Genomic DNA, 18,256 nt, shown 5'->3' on the forward strand with positions numbered 1-18,256 from the left:
CCATCTTCCTTCCAAGGAGTGGCTGGTGGGTTTGAACCGCCAGCCTTCTGGTTAGCAGTCAAGTGCCTTAGCCACTATGCTACCAGAGCTCCCGTACTACTGCATAGCAGTCCTTAAAGATTACACACCAAGCCATTAACCATGAAGGAAGTAGGATTTGAGACAAAAAGAAACAGGGTATGGATGGATTATCTGCATCCTTTATAAGCATGCATATGTTTATCACATGTGTAATTTTAAATATAAATACTAAAACTTATGAAGTTCAATTCCAGGTTAACATTCATAAGTAGTTATCATACTATTTTACATAATTATATCTGTAAAATACATTTTAATATTATGTTTCACATACCCTCTTATTGTACTATTTGTCTCAGGATCACCAGGGTCCAATGTTTCTTTTAAGAAGTTTATATAATGTATCCATAGGTCAACACTAAGAGGTATTGCCTGAAGCCCCCGACGATACACCTAAGAAGAAAACAACAAACTGTACTTCAAATATTTCATTATTTCTTAACAGAGAGGCAACACTGTGTTATCCGGTGAACCTTAGAAATACTAATTACTGGAATTTTGTTTAAATAATCTACCATTACCATTTGGGTGGAGGTTGGATAGAACATGGCAATGTTCTGATCCCCACGTGCAGAGTCTTGATCTTCAAAGCGCAGCAGTCCCTGCATTCTGACCGGGTTGTGTGGGCAGGCTTTGGGTTACAGACCAAAGGGCACAGACCCATTAGAGCATCAATGACAGCGTCTGACCAAAAATGCAATAAGACGTAGCAAATGTGACTAGCAAACCAACTATATTGTTTGGAAAATGAGAAATAAATGTAAGTGAGAGAAAAGCCCTGCCCTACTTGTTAAGCTGCAGTGTAATACAGAGGCTTGCACTGCAAAGCTTGACAAACTGTAGAGGTTTAACGCACCTGCCAACAAAGAGAGAAAATATTAGCTACAAATGCCACAAGAGTGACAAATGCAAATAAAATACCCTATAAAATTGTTTGACCATAAATGGTAGGTACTGCCAGCCAAAAAAAAAAAAGTCTTTGTTTTTGTTATAATTTGGCTTACAGTACCTAATGGAGATAACTTTATTCAGTGTTGTACATACCTCATCTGATTGTTTAATGTTGTCATGTCGTTTTTCAAGGTCTGCGTACTTTTTCCAGTAACCATAACAATACGGATAGTGTATGAAAAATTTGTCAAATGCTTTCTTGGCAGCCATCAAGTGATTCTAATGAAAATAAAAAAAAAGTGTTTAAATATTCTGTAAGTTTTTGCCACAAAAAAATATTCATATATATTAACTCAAATGAAATCAGTGACAGATTTAAAAACATACACATACATAGAGCACCCCTTTTTACCTGAAAATACAATATTATCTTATGAAACAGAAAGAACTAGTTCTGATAAATAGCAAGGTAAATTTTTATTTTACACACACAGACACTTAACCATTATAACAAAACATTAGGTTATGACTATCTACTGATTTTCCACCACGCACAAATTATTTCAAACTTAAAGTTACTTTTCAAAACTAAAAATATATGTATCTGAAATTTATAAGAGAGGCAACTTTGATTACAAAACAACAAGGCCTAACACAATATTATTTTCTTTTTCTGTCCCTTCTAATCACATTTAAATAGTTACTAACCTCCTGTTCTACATACTGAAGCAAATATACCCAGCCTGTAAAATCCTGAGGATTATTTTCTACAGTTTTCCAAAACTTTTCAAATTCTGGAGGGAAATTTGCTTCAGTTTCTGTCACTGGGAGGTCCACAGTATTTGCCACTTCATTTTCTTCTGTAGTTGCATTCACATTGGGAGAGCCATCAGGTGACTGTTCCATTTCCGTAACATTCATAATCTCAGTACTGAAATCAGCAGAATGTTCTACTGCTACCTCTGAACTGTTGTCTGTGCTGCCATTACTAGAATTTTTGTACTCATCCATGTGACAATTTTGCATAGCTGTTGATTTTGCCTTCTGTTAAACAATAGTCTGTGGAAACACAAAATAAAGATAAATATCTTCCAAATTTTAATAAATTATTTGCTGTCATCAACAATCTAAAGCCCAACTTAGCTATTAAAGAACAGACTAATTTGATTCCTGATCTTTCCTGTACACCATAATCAGAAGGTTTATTTGTTTCCATATTATAAATTGTTTTGTAAGATAAAATTATTCCCCCAAATTGCCATTTTATTGTTGAGTTTTGAGTAAAAACTAAGTATCTCTAGATTTAGATCCTTCATATAACAATTATCATGCTGGCTCCCTAAAGAAGCAACCATATCTAGTACTCAATGCTTCTTAACTAGCTAAGAATCTAAATCTACAATCTAAATCACTTGAAAACATCACCACCTTTAAAATCTGTTCTGGAGGCTGAAAGTAAAACTAAAAAATAAATTCTAGTCATGGATATAAACAATTCATCAGCAGAAAGTTCATCACTTAGCCCAGAAGAAAGGGGAAGGTTATACTATTGACATACATCTCTATTTTTATAATAAATTTTAAATTTCAATGTTTAAGTTTTAATTTTATTACAGAAGACACAAATTATGGTTTTGAAAAATTAAAGTGATTTTTAAAGTGAATAGAAATGTTACTTAAAAACATATAGTTAACAAAGTTTTACAATATGACTAGAAAAGGCCTAAAATATTTCAAATTAAATCATCTAATTTATAATGAGGAATTATCCCTTTATTTTATATCCTAGTACCCAGTGTATTTTCCAAGTTGGTTTTTTCTCTTCCACTAATACTTTAAATGAAAAAGGAATTACTAAATTATAGAGCGTATCTGTTTTTTTAAGTGAGAAGTTATTCTTAAAATATTCTCAAAATGAACAGACCACTTTAGTTTACTTTTAAAGTACACTCAGAATACCCAGCTACTTAATGGAACAGACTATAATTAAAAAGACGACTAAGCACAGCCAAACACCTTGAGGGAAGGAGTCGCTGTGTACTGAAGCTCAGGACCATAGTCTTGGGGAACACTGAGGGCAACTGGTATAAGAGTCCACAAAGACAATGTTCTACGTATTACTTTGGTGAGTAGAAAATGGCCTCTTAAAAGCTTGTGGGCTGCTATTTGAGGTGTAACTGTTGGTCTCTACCACTCAGAGCAAAGAAGAGTAAAGAAAATCAAAGATGCAGGAAACAGGCCAAAGGACTAAATGGAACATGTCAACCCCAGCCTCTATGACCCAGAGACCAGAAGTAGGAGATGGTGTCTGGCTACCACTGTTGACTGCTCTGAAAGAGATCACAATAAGAGGTCCCAGATAGAGTGAGTGGAACAAAACTCAAAATCATAAAAAAGGCCAGGCTTCCTAGTCTGATGAAGACTGCTGGAATCCCCAAGACTATGCCTTTAGACATCCTTCAAGCTAGGAACTGAACTTAATCCCCATGACTCAACTCTCAGCCAACTGACAGACAGGCCTATAAGATAAAATGTAGTATCAGGAAGGTATGCACATTAGAACAATCAAGCAAATGAAATGAAGAAGATAGCATTTGTCCAGGGATAAAGCTAGGAAGGTAAAAGGGGATGGGAAGGAATGAGGAAGGAAAATGGTGGGCACAGGGAAGAAGTGAGAAGAATGCCGATACAGTGTGAGGATTGCAGTGATGTCACAAAACAGAATGTGTATAGATTGCTGAATGGAAAACCAATTTGCTCTGTAAACTTTCATGCACATCACCAAAAAAAAAAAAGAGATGACCAACACTTTAAAAACAGCACAGGTATGCATCACTTAACGTCCAAAATACATTCTGGGAAACAGGACATTATTTGATGTGGACAATGTGAACACCATATTAAAACCATATGAGAGCCTTCTTTCTGTTGCTGTGATCACTGCTGCCTCCACTACTTCTGCTCCCACTGTTGCTAGAAATGTTGGCTGTGGCTGACAGGGCAGCAGCAGGAGTGGAGTGAGAGAAAGAGAGAGCATAATGTGCTCTCTAGCCTACCCACTGTTCTGCCTGCCTGAGCAACAGGAGCAGCCTGGGCCATATAGCCCCCCCTGTTGCCCACCTGCCCAATGGACAAAGCCCAAGAGCCCATACACCTAGAGTCATGTCCTCTGCCTCACCTACCTGCATCTCACCCATGGTCCAGTGCAGCAAGAGTCTGGGTTTGGGGTCTTTAAAATCATTAGTGGGAAAAATAAACAAAAGGAGAGCTGCTTTCCCTTTTAAAAAAAAACACCTTATGGGACCATGGACGTATATGCATTTGGATACTACCTGAACAGACAGACATTAAGCAACGCATAACCTGTAATTCAAAGTAATATATGCAAATACTGAATAAACATATGAAAGGCTCATATCTTCATTAATAAAGATATAAATTAGAACAATGACATACGAGATAAGCAACAATGAAAAGGCTATCTTTCTGGAGGGCAGTCAAGTAAAATGTACCAAATGGCAGCTGTGTGTTATTTTATATTATGGAAATAATCACACAAAAACATGTATTTACTTAAGAGTATTCACTCCAACAATGTATTACAGCAAAAAAAAAAAAAAAAAATGGGAGGAGGTTGTAGGACAATTAAGAGGACTGCTTTAGTAAATGGCATATTCATACAATGGAATAATAAGCAATCATATATCTGTGTTGACGCAGAAAGATATCATACACATACATTCATACATGTTGTTGTTGTTATGTCCCGTCAAGTTGGCCCCAACTCACAGCGACCCCTCCTTGGGTTTCCAAGGCAGTATTACTGCGGAAGTAGATTGCCCAACCTTCCTTCCAAGGAGTGGCTGGTGGGTTTGAACTGCCAGCCTTTTGGTTAGCAGTCAAGTTGCCTTAGACACTATGCTACCAGAGCATCCATACATATACTATATAAATGTGTACGTGTGTACATAACACATATTTACACAGAGATCTATAAGGATTTACACAAAATAAAACAAAACACAATTAAAATGCTGACTGGTATTAATACTTGTTCTCCCTGTACAGGTAGGATGAATGTTTTCTTCTTTAGAATTACCACAACTATTTAACTGAATTGAAAAACAGGTTCTTAAAAGTAGGCTACTGCATGTCAATGGTTGGCTGGCTATAATTTTTTGCAATTTTATGCCTACTGAGTTTCACCATAGTCAATACAGAAATCCTTAAATCTAGTTCCACACAAAAGTCACACAGTAAGCAAATTAAAGTAAATGCAGATTCCTTGATCTCCATTCCAATGACTCTGAGGGCGTAGGCTAGGGTCCAAAAAGTTATACTTCTACAAAGTTCTCTAAGTAATTCTGAGGAACAGAAATGTATTCCTCGGTAAACTCAGAACAGTGTAACTGTTCTGCCAAAGGATAAGCATATATTAAATTTGGGAAGATGCTAAGAACTATCTCTAGAAAAGCTGCACCAGCCATCTGGCTGATACTTTCAGATACTTTCCAATATCCCCTCTCACCATCTCCCATGTTATATTGTTATTGTTGTTATGTGCCGTCGAGTTGGATCCGACTCATAGCGACCCCTCCTTGGGTTCCTGAGATGGTATCATTACAGAAGTAGATTGCCCAACCTTTCTTCTGAGGAGTGGCTGGTAGGTTTGAACCGCCACTCTTCTGGTTAGCAATCAAGTGCCTAAGGCACTAAGCTACCAGAGCTCTTTCTCCCTTGTTAATAAAACACTAGTTTTGTTTAGGGCAAAAATACACCAAATCTTGAATAGCATATCTGCTAGAGTTCTAGAAAGCTTTTGTTTTTCTGATGAAAAGGGACAGCTACAACAAGTATGGTTTTTTCCTTCTCCCACTGTCTTCCTACCTTCCTATAAACAGAATGGGACAAAGCCATTTGATAGAAGAAGACAGAAATTATGACTGGCTAGAAGACAAGCAGAGACAGACTGACCCAAATGAAGAGGATCTGTAAGGGAGAATCGGAAAGGAAAGACACAGAACATGCACGATGGAGCCAAATTATGGACATAGGGATTGGAGAATAAATGATACATGAGGCAAATCTAGTTGGTACATACTAAAAAGGAGATTGCAAAGTATTTGACCATGGAAAAAAAACAGGGTCTCTTCTACTTGTTGACCTTGGTTAATGTTAACAACTTTTCCTAGTCTAATCCATTACAGGGCACAGGAAGAAGCAAAGAAACCTCTTATTTTTCTCTTTTTGCCCTTCTTTAAAGAAAAAACAAAACAAAACTCACTGCCATTGAGTCAAATCTGACTCACAGCGACCCCTCGCTGGGTTTTGGGAGTAGATTGCCCAATCTTCCTCCCAAGGAGTGGCTGGTGGGTTTGAACCACCAGCCATCTGGTGAGCAGTCAAATGCCTTCAGCACTACGCCACCAGACCTCCTCCTTTAAAGAAAAGACACTGTAAAAGACTGATTTTCCGTATGTAAAACAATCCTTTGTTCATCTGGGAATTTGGGGGTTATTTTTCCCTACACCTCAATGAAAAGAACAAAAAAGATTGCAGCTTAATATGCTGAGTCATTTATAACATACTTAAGTGGGACATAAGGGTTTCCTGTGGAATCAGCAAACTGACCACACACCCTTGCATCTTCAGAGACAAGTCATTTACCACACACCTTGTGATTACAGTGTTGTAAAAAGAATTAACAACATCAGCCTTACCCTCAGGGAGACCATTTTTTTTCTGTTAACTTCATAAACCAGAGCCAAAAGAATAAACCAAAGTTACTTTTAATAAGTTATTTCAACATATTTTTCATAACAGAACAATTACTAGTACTAGTGTATTCGTAACAACAATCTTTTACCCTCAACTAGCAACATAAAAGAGCAAAGACTAAAGAAAGTCAAACCAAAGTCGTTTCTGACTCATAAAGACCCCTCCTTGGGTTTCCCAGGCAGTATCTCTTCGGATCCAAGGAGTGTCTAGTGGGTTTGAACCACGAGCTTTCTGGTTAGCAACCAAATATTTTAGGCACTACGCCACCAGAGCTCCTAAAGGCTAAAGAGTGACTATCAAAAGGAAAAAGAGAGCTGAACTATAACTAAATCAGCAAATATAAAATACAAAAAAGACTAAGAATTTGAATTTTCAGGTATTTCATCATAAAATGTTGTGTGGTAAACACTTGAAAGAACCTAGGATTAGGGGGTGTGGAATAAGTCCTACTTCTCTCCCTTACTAGCTGTGTAATCCTAGGTCTGCCTTACTTTCTCACTTCTAAATGGAATCAGTAATATTTAATACTACCTACTTCACAGGGCTGTTGAGACCACCAGATGAGATAAAAGCACATGAGAATTTCAAAAACTTTAAATGCCCATACATAAAAGTATCAATGAAAAAGACTGAATCCCTTGGAAAGTACCAGTCAAACTTAAGACACTATACTGTAAAATAACTAAAGGAAATAAAAATGAACTTCACAATGCAGTCGGTTTTTCTGTTTGTTTTTTTGCAGTAGAAATTTCTAAGAGGAGGAAATAAAAAGTGTTGACTGATTTCATTAAAACTAGTCATCGACAATTCCTAAGGCACTGCTACCCAGAAGGCTGGCAGTTCAAACCCACCAGCCACTCCTCGTAAGGAAGGTTGGGCAATCTATTTCCATAGTGATGCCGCCTCGGAAACCCAAGGAGGGGTCGCTATGAGTCAGGTCTGACTCAAAGGCACATAACAACAACAAAAACAACAAATCTATTTCATGATTTTCCTATTTTAGATGTTTTCTCGCCTACTTATTGTTGTTGTTGTTGTTGTTGTTATGTGCCGTCGAGTCAAACCCGACTCATAGCGACCCCTCCTTGGGTTTCCGAGGCAGTATCACTACGGAAGTAGGATTGCCCAACCTTCCTTCCGAGGAGTGGCTGGTGGGTTTGAACCGCCAGCCCTCTGGTTAGCAGGCAAGTGTCTTAGCCATTATGCTACCAGAGCTCCCCGCCTACTTATTAGAGAAGATTAAGATTTAACTTTTATACCAAGTACACTTGCCCACACTTCTTTCTCTAATGCTCCCAATATATGTGCAGGTCTATCAGTATGAGATGAAATTACTATTTAGTTAACATTACTATGCCTAAGTAAACATTGTTTTAAGTCATATTGTACATTTCCTTGCTTGTACCTCTTTATATCTTCCCTCATTATTTTTATTTGGTTTTCTTTGCAAACTGACCCCTACAACCTCTAAGAACTCTTATAAAGGTCTTTCAAAAACAATTTGCAACTGAGCCTTTCTGAAACCATCTAACGTTGTTATCTAGGCTAGTCCATCTTGTTTAGGTTTTCTCTGCCCATTTTAACCCAAGGATTCTTTTCACCTATCTCCTGGGTTGAACCCCATGTATAACAAACAGCCAACATGCTTCTATCTCTAGGTTTTTCCCTTCTTTTAGAGGATTATTTCTGTTCTAACTATTTCTATTACTTCCTGGTGCTTGAGTAACCTTCTGAAATCCTCATAATTGAATGACTGTCTGAGTACAAAATTCTAGATTGAAAATCATTTTTTCTTAGAGCTCTGAAGAAATCTATTCATTGTCTCCTACCATCTGGTGTTGCTGTTGAGAAAGTCTGATGCCATTTTTATTCCTCATCATCTATATGTGACCTATTTTTTCTCTGTGGAAGCTTTTAGTTTCTTTTTCATAGATGTCCTGAAATTTTATAATGATGTGCCTTTATGTGGGTCTTTTCCATTCATTCTGCAAGGCCTTTTGGAATCTAGCAACTCTTAGAAATTGTTTTATATAATTTCTTTGACTATTCTCGCCCCTTGATTTTCTTTTATTTCTTTCCTGAACTCACATTATTTAGGTATCAGACCTCCTGGTCTGATCCACTAATTTTCTTTTCCCATATTTTTTTCCACTTCTTTGACTCATTCTATTTTGAGATTATTTTCTTAACCTATCTACTGAATTTCTAAAATACACAAAATTTCTAATTTCCATTCCTTATTCTCTACATAATATTTTTCTTTTATCCTGTTCCTGATTCATAAAAATAATTTTTTGTTTGTTTTTGCTTTAACAAACAGAAATTTATTCTCTCACTGTTCAGGAGGCTACAATTCAGAATGCCGGCTTGAAGGGAAGGCCTTATCTCTCTGTGTAACCTATTTCTCAGAGGTACCCAGCAAAGGGACCATGGGTCCAAAGGACACAGTCCACTCATAACTGTTCTTTTTCCTAAAAATAATAATAATAAATAAATATTTATTTATTGTATTTTGGGTGAAAGTTTAAAGAGCAAATTCATTTTCCTTAGAACAGTACATACACATTTTGTTTCATGACAATGACTGTAATCCCCATAATGAAACAGTTCTCTTCCCACTTCCACCTTGTGGTTACCTCTTCCCACTGTCCTTATTTCCTATGCATTGCTGCCCTCGGGGCTATCTCCCTATGCAAATGCTGCCCTTCGATCTCCCATGGTTTATTGTTCTAAGGAATGTACTACCTGGTATAATTGTTCACCTTGTAGGCCCACAGTTTGGCTGGAAGCCAGGAGAGTGAATTCAGTTCCAGGCCCAAAGGGTAACTAGAGGCCATAGTCTTGAAGATTTCACCAGCCTCTATCAGGCCAATAAAACCCAAAACCAAACACTGCCATCAAGTCGATTCCAACTCAGAGTGACCCCATGGAGTCCAAGGCAGTAAATCTTTACAGAAGTAGATTGCCAAGTCCTCCTTCCGCAGAGCGGCTGCCGGGTTTGAACTCCAACCGACTAGTTAGCAGTCAAATGCCGTTAAGCCCTATGCCACCAAAAAACCAAAAACCAAAGTCACTGCTGTAGAGATGGATCTGACTCATAGCGACCCCTCCCTGGGTTTCCGAGGTGGTATCACTATGGAAGTAGATTGCCCAATCTTCCTTCCAAGGAGTGGCTGGTGGGTTTGAACTGCCAGCCTTCTGGTTAACAGTCAAATGCCTTAGGCACTATGCTACCAGAGCTCCCACTAGAACTCCTAATTTTTTTTTTTTTTTTAATGATTTTGAGTTTTGTTCCACATTTTTCTCCCACTCTATCCAGGATCTCCTATTTTGATCCCTTCCAGAGTGGATGACAGTGGTAAAGCCAGACATCATCTTGTTCTGCTGGTCTCAGGGTCATGCAGGCTGAGGTTCACACAGTCCACTAGTCCCTTGGATTAATCAACAGTATTTTTTGTTTTGTTATCCCTCTGATAACTTAAATTTTCTTCTGTTCTTAGCATTTGTTTCTTCTGAGTATCTTTTAACTATTTGTTTTAAATACTTCTCAAGTATGAGGATCTTCAAACTACTTTCATGAATAAGTATGAGGCATTACAAAGCTAACTAGAAGCTAGATAGGGCATGTCAACTGGTGAGTCTCAGTGGAGGATGTCATTCTGTTGAGATGGGAGCCGACTAAATGTCAGTGCCTTTATATCTTTTTCCTTGAACTAAGTTTCTCCAAAGAATCTTTCTACTTAAAAAAATAATAAGCAAGGCAACTAAGAATTCTGGGAACAAAGTAGACAAATTGTGCTGGCAAGCTCAGCATTCAATAGGCAGACTTTCATTCAATTTTCCTATTTTCAATTAAGACCTTTCATTGCCTGGCCCCACATACACACCCCCCACCCACTATGCCTAAACTGCTCTGACTACACCTTCTTCGAGTAACACACATCCAGTTTTTCTGCAGGCTATACTAGATGAAGAAAGAAAATCTACGGTCCATACTATCAACTAACCCTACTATTTTTACTTCCACTGAGTACTCTCACCTTCAGAGGTAACTGTACTTAAAATTCGGAAGCTTTTCTGGGGTTTTGTGGGAAGGTCCATATTGTGTATAATTAACTTCCCTTTCTGCAGCAACAGAGTGGAACAAAGGAAACAAAAACTTTAGAAGCTTCCTGCTTCTTTCCTTGTTCTATTCCACCCCCAACTCCCTGTCCCCAGTCTATTATCAACAGAGCATCTAGTGATCTTTTTAAACCATAAGTCATACCATACCACTCCACTGCTCAAAATTCTCCATCTCACAAATTTAAAGTTGTTCTTCCACTAGCCCACTGCCCCTCCATCCCACATTTACCTCTTTGATCTCATTTACTACTCTCAGTTCCAGCAACAATGACATCTCATTATCTCTCAAACACACCATTCTCTCTAGTCTAAAAGAGCCGTTCGTTGCATTGGCTATTCCCTCTGCCCAAAGTGTCTTCCAAAAACTAGTATGATTACCTTCCTCATCTCCTTCAAATCCCTGCTGAAATGTCACCTTTTCAGTAAGACTTACTTGTTTTTTTGTTGTTACGTGCCGTCAAGGCAGATCTGACTCATAGCGACCCCTCCTTGGGTTTCCGAGGCAGTATCACTACGGAAGTAGATTGCCCAACCTTCCTTCTAAGGAATGGCTGGTGAGTTTGAACCGCCAGCCTTCTGGTTAGTAGTCAAGTTACTTGGGCCACCCTAATTAAAATTGCAACTTGTTCCTATTCCTAAGATGCCTGATCCCCTTTACCTTTCTCTACTTTCTTTCTTTTATATCCACAGATTAGTGAATGATTTACTTATTTAATTTATCCTGCACTAAGAATTAAGAATCCCTTTCTTCTTTTCACACTGCTATTCCTGTAATTTAGAGCAGTTCAGTGGTAGAATGTGATCCATGCAGGAGACCCAGGTTGGATTCCAGCCAATGTAACTTATGTGCAGCCAACACCTATCAGCATAGGCTTGTGAGTTGCTATGATGCTGAACAGATTTGAGTAGAGCTTCCAGACCAAGACAGACTAGGAAGAAAGGCCCGGCAATTTTCCAAAAATTGAAAACCCTCTAGATCACAATAGTCTGATCTGCAGGGCTGGCATAGGATGGGGCAGCATTTCTTTCCGTGTCGTACATGAGGTTGCCATGAGTCAGGGCCAACACAACAACTGCCCCAACTGCCAGAGCTAACAACAACTGCCACAGATTAAGTAACCATTATCTCCATTCTAGATCAGTGTTTTTCAAACTATACACTGCTTCACACCAGCTTCTTCTCCTTTTTTTGAAGTGGAAAAGAGAGCAGAAATAAGTATTATCAGAGTGCTCTGTAATACACAAAGATATATGGTTTACATATACTCACACACAACTTAACTATCATATATCAACAACTGCTTGACACCTAGAAGATAGTCAATATTTTTGAAAGAATGTTGTCATCATGCACTGCTATGACTTCAATTACCATATACTAGTGATAACAGTAAGAGATGCTATTTATTCAACAAATATTTTGTTAAATGACACTATCCCATTTTTTCCCAAAACATACCTTTATTATGGGTATTTTCAAACATACAAAATGAAAGAAAATAGTAAAATAAATTCACACGTATTCTTCACCCTGCTTGAAAAATTACCAACACACATGGCCAATCTAGTTTCATCTACATTCCACCACTCCCCATACGCCACTGACCCCCATGATACACCCATACATTCATATCACATCATTTCATCCATATTATTTAGAATGCATCTCTTTAAAATATTCTTTTTGTTTTTAACATGACCACAATAATATTATCAAACCTAAAAAAATTAACCATAACAACAAATGTCCAATGAGTACGCAAATTTTCCCAATTATATCATAATATTGTTACAGTTAAGGAGCTCTGGTGATGCAGTACCTAAGGCATTTGCCTGCTAACCAGGTTGGTCATTCAAACCCACCAGATGGGAAAATGTGCTGCCATAAAAATTTACTGCTTTGGAAACCCAAGGGGAGTCTTTGTAAGTCATTTGGTATGCTTTTCATTGTTATATATAGTTGGTATATTTTAATTAAGATCCAAGCAAAGCCCACATGTGCTTGCATCTGTTTGATATGTCCCTCGAGTCTCTTTTAATCTACAGGTTCCTCCCTTTTTTTTCCTTTAAATTTTACTTATTTTACTGTAATTGAGCAAAGCATACACTAATAGTTCAACAGTTTCTACATGTACAATTTAGCGATACTGATTACATTCTTCAAATTGTAATTAATTTGTAATTGTAATTCTTTAACCATTCTCATCCTCCTTTACTGAGTCTCATTTTTAAGCATGGGGAAACCAAAGTTTATTAAAATTAAGTAACTTTAAGCCCATCTTGTGTAATTCCAGAACTCTTGCCTCTTCTCTACTAACCTCTATAGCACTGACATTGTATCTTTGTTGAATTTTTTATTTTTGTTTTTCCCAGTTCAGCTTTCTGCTTTCAGGTTTTAGTATTTCTACCTGGAATGCTCTCCCACCCCACTATCCCACCCTACATTTCATCCTAGCTCCTTTGACCTTCTGGGCAAACATCACCTCCTGAAAAGTCTTCCTATAACCCCCAAGTTGGTTAGGTTGCACCCATTAATGCTCCCACAGCACTGTTATTTTCTCCATAGCAAAGACTACATTTGTGAGACTTACTCAATGTCCATCTTCCCAACAAGATTACAAGTATCTTGAGGGTAAGGACCAGATCTATAATATAGTACACCTGGAGGCCTAGTATTCACTCAATTCATTGAATAATAAATAGCAACTCTCTAAACCTCATCCTTTAAATAATCACGCACACCTTGGTGTAAAGTTCTTTCATTCACACTACTGTTACAGTTTAAGTAATTAGTATTTTCTCACTGTTTTCAAAACCACAGATTTTTCAAAACAGCTTCTCACATTTTTAAAGGAGAATATATATATATATTATTAGTATGCATGCACAGAGCAAGGGTACACTGTTGAAATATACACACATCCAAATATTGTATATTGGGTTGTAAAGTAATATGCACATTTCATTGTGGACTGCAGTTAAAATTTTTTATACTTTATTGTTTTACTCTCTAAATGACTCTTAAGCCTGTAAAGGTACTAAAAAATCATACTGGTGGTGATATTTTCATAAACAGACCAATATATAAAAACCTGAACGTTAGGAGTTTGGGTACTGCAAATCAACTAGTTTTGCAATCCAAAGTCACTCTGTGCCCCGTGTACAGAAAGACCATTTGACAATTCAGATTGCAAGAAGAAAAGCAGCTGTCATAACCACTGGCTTTGCAGTTGTTTTCAGAGGAAAAGTAAAATGTTCACAGACTGACTTTTTTCTACTGTCTACATACTGAACACTTAGTATGTTCCAGAAACTGGGCTGGTCACTTCATAAATGTATTTACACACATATCTGCATCATCTTTAGATCTTTGGGAAAAATTGCCAGTTGGATGGAACTACTACTACTTTCATTTTTTTCCAAATAAAAACAATTCTATTCCTTATGCAGAATATCTGTTAACATACTTTATGTTGTTTCTTTTTTTAAAAAAGAAAATTCATACCATTTTATAAAGTCCTTTTTCTTTTTCAATTATAGGTAAGTAAAAACATTACCAAGTATTTTGAGACTTAAAAAATCCTGCTTTGCCATTCTCAAGTCAAATACCTACTAATTAGCTATCTTTGGTCAATCCCTAATTATTTCGGAGCTCACAATTTAAGAACTAGTCTTCTTCAGTAGAACGCCTTTTGGTCACTTTATCCCTAGCAGGGCATGAACAGTGGAAAGTTCCAACTTTCTCAACTCTAGAATGAGGTTATAAATCTGATGGGGGAAAAAAAATCTGACAGCAGTTGTTTGTATTTTCCAATCCATATAAACTCCCACAGTGCTCAAAACACGCGTAAATTACAACATAAGCTTCATAATTCCCTGTATGAAACTTTGTTTTTTAAGTTTCAACCGTTCCAGCTATGGAAAAGTTAAAGTATTCCTAAACAGCTAGATCTGGTGGCGTAGTGCCTAAGGCACTTGACTGCTAACCAGAAGGCTGGCGGTTCAAACCCACCAGCCACACCTCCGAAAGAAGATTGGGCAACCTACTTCGGTAGAGATAGCACCTCGGAAACCCAAGAACGGGTCGCTATGAGTCTGTTTCGACTCGATGGCAGTGATTTTGGTTTTTTGGTTTTTTTTTAAAAAACAAATCAGTTGCCATTTAACCTTAAGTACTCAAGAAAAACACTACATGACTATCAAACTACAAAATATAATTTTAATCAACATAAAAATAGGTGATGTTACAGTAGCAATAATAACGCATTAAGAAGTACTACTTTAAAACCTTAAAGGCGTGATTCTGGAGCTAGATTGAAAAACAGACTGGTCTCTGACTTCCAAAGGTAAACGGTATTCTTAAACATATTTCCTTAAGGAAAAAAAAAGTCTTTCTAGGATCTTTGATGTCTGGTTTTTCCGTTTCCATCCTACCCTACCAAAAGATCTGACCAATCGTTGGGATGAAGGGTCCCAAAAGAATGGCTTATGAGGTCAGAACGCAGAATGCGCAGTACACAGCGCCTTAATACTTTAACTTGAATTATGTTCTCCCAACACCCAAGCAGCTGCTAAAGGGCTCCTTCCATTCCCAGCAGTCCCAGGCACAGTGGTTTCCAGCTCTTGGAGGAAACAAGATTTAGACCTACTCCCAAATCTCTTCTCAAATCCAGGATCAGGAGGCCCACACCTCTCCGTCTGAACTAAGGTACCGGTCAAGAGAAACGTTTGATCTAAGAAATTAACCTTGCACTGCTCCACCCAACAGGTGGAAAGGAAAAAGAAATGGGCAGCTGGGCGCCGAGTCCTAGCCAGGCCTCAAACACGGCGAGAGTGGGAGGCCGAGGCCTCAATGCGGCCTGAGACAAGACAGGCCCTTCCTGCCCCCAGTAGCACCCCCTCCAGCCAATTCCAAGGCTCCCGCCCCAGCTGACCTTACGATGGATGCCACTCAAGGCCATGAGCCGAAACCTGGAGCAATCTAGCCGAAGATCACACTTCCACTGCCTAAGTCTTCACAAGCACCGCCGCGGCCGCCACAAGCGCCACGACCGCCCAGTCAATTGCCCGGCGCGCATGCGTCGGTGCTCCGGCAGGCGAAGGGTCACGTGGTTCCGCAGCGAGGCGGCCTCGCCCTCCGCCGGAGCCAGGCAGCCCCAGCCGGCTCCAGCCCGTCCCTGCAGCGACCAGAGGCAAAGCGACTTTCCTTCCCTGGTTTCCTCTATAGCGGGACTCCCTAAGTCGGAAAGGGCACTTTAGAATCTTTCGCATTCCTGATTTCAGACGCAGACAGCGCCCCTCCTTCCCCAAAGAAAAATGTTATTTTTGTTGAGCAGATATTCTAAGGTTTTCCCAACAATTGGTCAGGTTTTATCCTTCTACCTAGAAATGGGCAGAAACTCAGCCTTAAACTCCCCAATCTCAAAGCGGGATGGATACTGGACACACGCGAGTCTCCAGAAAATGAAACAATCGTGGTTTAGGGATTTGGAGAACTGCGTACTGACGGAATATGTGCGATTACCCTCCGGACAAGTGGAGTCTGCGTTTTGTTGACAATCTTAGCTGCCCTCTTCAGTTGTCCCCCACCCTCATCTATTTAAAAAAAAAAACAAAACTTTTTTTCTTTGTTTTCCCTCCAATCTCGTCCCTCTTCCTTCAAGAATCTGGTACAACCGTGCCTGTGGTCACCAATGACCTTGCAATCTCTTGTTCAAGACTCAGTAAAATCACAACTGGTCAGCAACTTCCTCCTGGAATCTCCCTACCTTCAGAAATATTTCAAATATTTCTCTGCAAGCTGATGTTTCTCATCCACATCCCTGCTAATCATAAATCTCCTCACAGCAACTTTGCTTCCAAATATCAAGATCAATCTTGTTTCATTAACTTTACCACAATAAATAAAAAAAAAAAAATCTTACCCTTCAGCCTTTTACTCTCATCAAACTGCACCGACTTGCCATTTTCCTTTTTTATCGCCTCTTCTACTCTTAAAGCTAACTTTTTTGAATCTTCTGACAGTGCTGCCTTGTTTTGTACATGTTGAATCAGCAATTTTCAATTGTTTACAACAGGAAGGAGCAGTCAAGGGAGGGTAGGCTGGAGTTTCCTGCAAGCACTATCACTGTGCCTCCCTTCTCCCATCTAAAAAAGCCAAACCAAACCCACTGCTGTCGAGTCCAGTCGATTCCGACTCCTAGAGACCTACATTGGGTTTCCCAAGCCGAGGCGGCAAATCTTTAGGAAAGTACTACCCAGTCTTCCTTTGGTGGAGTGGATGGTGGGTTTGAACCGTAGGCTTCTGGTTAGCAGTCAAATGGCTTAGCCACCAGAGATCCCACCTAGTATGAAATTATTCATCAGTAAATAAGATTATTTCTGAGATCCCTTTCAAATAGACATTTTGTAATGATCATCTATTTCTTCAACTTCATTCACTCTAGATAGTTTCCCCTTACCTGGTTTTCTTACTCCCGACAGAAATGTGTCATTAAAGTCTGTATTTTACCTTTGATGCCAGTACTATTGCTCTAACTCCCTTGCCTAAAAAACTGCCACTGGTTTCCCCCACTGCTTTTAAGAAAAGCCTAAACTCTTCAGAAGGAGCTCTGGTGGCATAGTGCCTAAGGCATTTAACTGCTAATCAGAAGGTTGGTGGCCCAAACCCACCAGTTGCTCTGGAATGAAGATTGGGCAATCTACTTCCGTAAAAATTTACCCCCACGGAAACCCACAGGGAATAGCTGAGTCTGAATCGATCTGATGGCAGTTAGTTTGGTGTGGAAACTCTTCAGTGTTGAAACACAGTTCTTGTGATCACGCCAGTTTTCCCCATCCACACACCCACACCCACGACCCCACCCACACAACCCCACAGAACCCAAGGTTCCCAGAACCCCTTTATGTCTTTTGGTGTGCTTTTCCCTCTGCTCAGAATGTTCTCTCCATATTGGTAACAGAAAGCATTTTAAAACTTGATTTAGTCTTGTTGTTGCTAGGTGCCGTCGAGTCGTTTCCGACTCATAGCGACCCCATGCACAGCAGAAGGAAACACTGCCCAACACTGTCCAATCCCAGGCCAGCTCCATGATCCCTGCTATACTTGAGCCCATCACCACAGCCACTGCGTCAATCCATCTCGCTGAAGGCCTTCCCCTCTTTCGTCGACCCTCCACCTTACCAAGCATGACATCCTTCTGCAAGGAATGGTCCCTTCTGACAACATGACCAAAGTAGGTGAGACAAAGTCTGGCCATTCTCACTTCCAAGGAGCATTTCTGGTGCACTTCCTCCAGGACAGATCTGTTAGTTCTTTTAGCAGTCCATGGTACTTTCAGCATTCTTCGCCAGCAACACAACTCTAAAGCATCAACTCTTC

At 39.1% G+C, this 18,256-nt stretch overlaps 1 protein-coding gene across 1 annotated transcript in view; it reads right to left on the reverse strand.

Annotated features, from left to right (window-relative positions):
- PRPF39 (pre-mRNA processing factor 39) overlaps window positions 1-1,998 on the reverse strand; it is a 23,973-nt gene extending 21,975 nt beyond the window's left edge. The window contains exons 1-3 of the mRNA XM_007950157.2: window positions 1,681-1,998; window positions 1,126-1,251; window positions 356-474 (exon numbers count right to left, since the gene is read on the reverse strand). Coding sequence (XP_007948348.1) covers window positions 356-474; window positions 1,126-1,251; window positions 1,681-1,998 — 563 coding nt within the window. The remainder of the gene's footprint in view (window positions 1-355; window positions 475-1,125; window positions 1,252-1,680) is intronic.
- Window positions 1,999-18,256: the final 16,258 nt, after the last annotated feature.

This window comes from Orycteropus afer, unplaced genomic scaffold (genome assembly GCF_000298275.1).
Source record: "Orycteropus afer afer isolate SDZICR_OR568_19922 unplaced genomic scaffold, OryAfe1.0 scaffold00265, whole genome shotgun sequence".
NCBI classification, from domain to species: Eukaryota; Metazoa; Chordata; class Mammalia; order Tubulidentata; family Orycteropodidae; genus Orycteropus; species Orycteropus afer.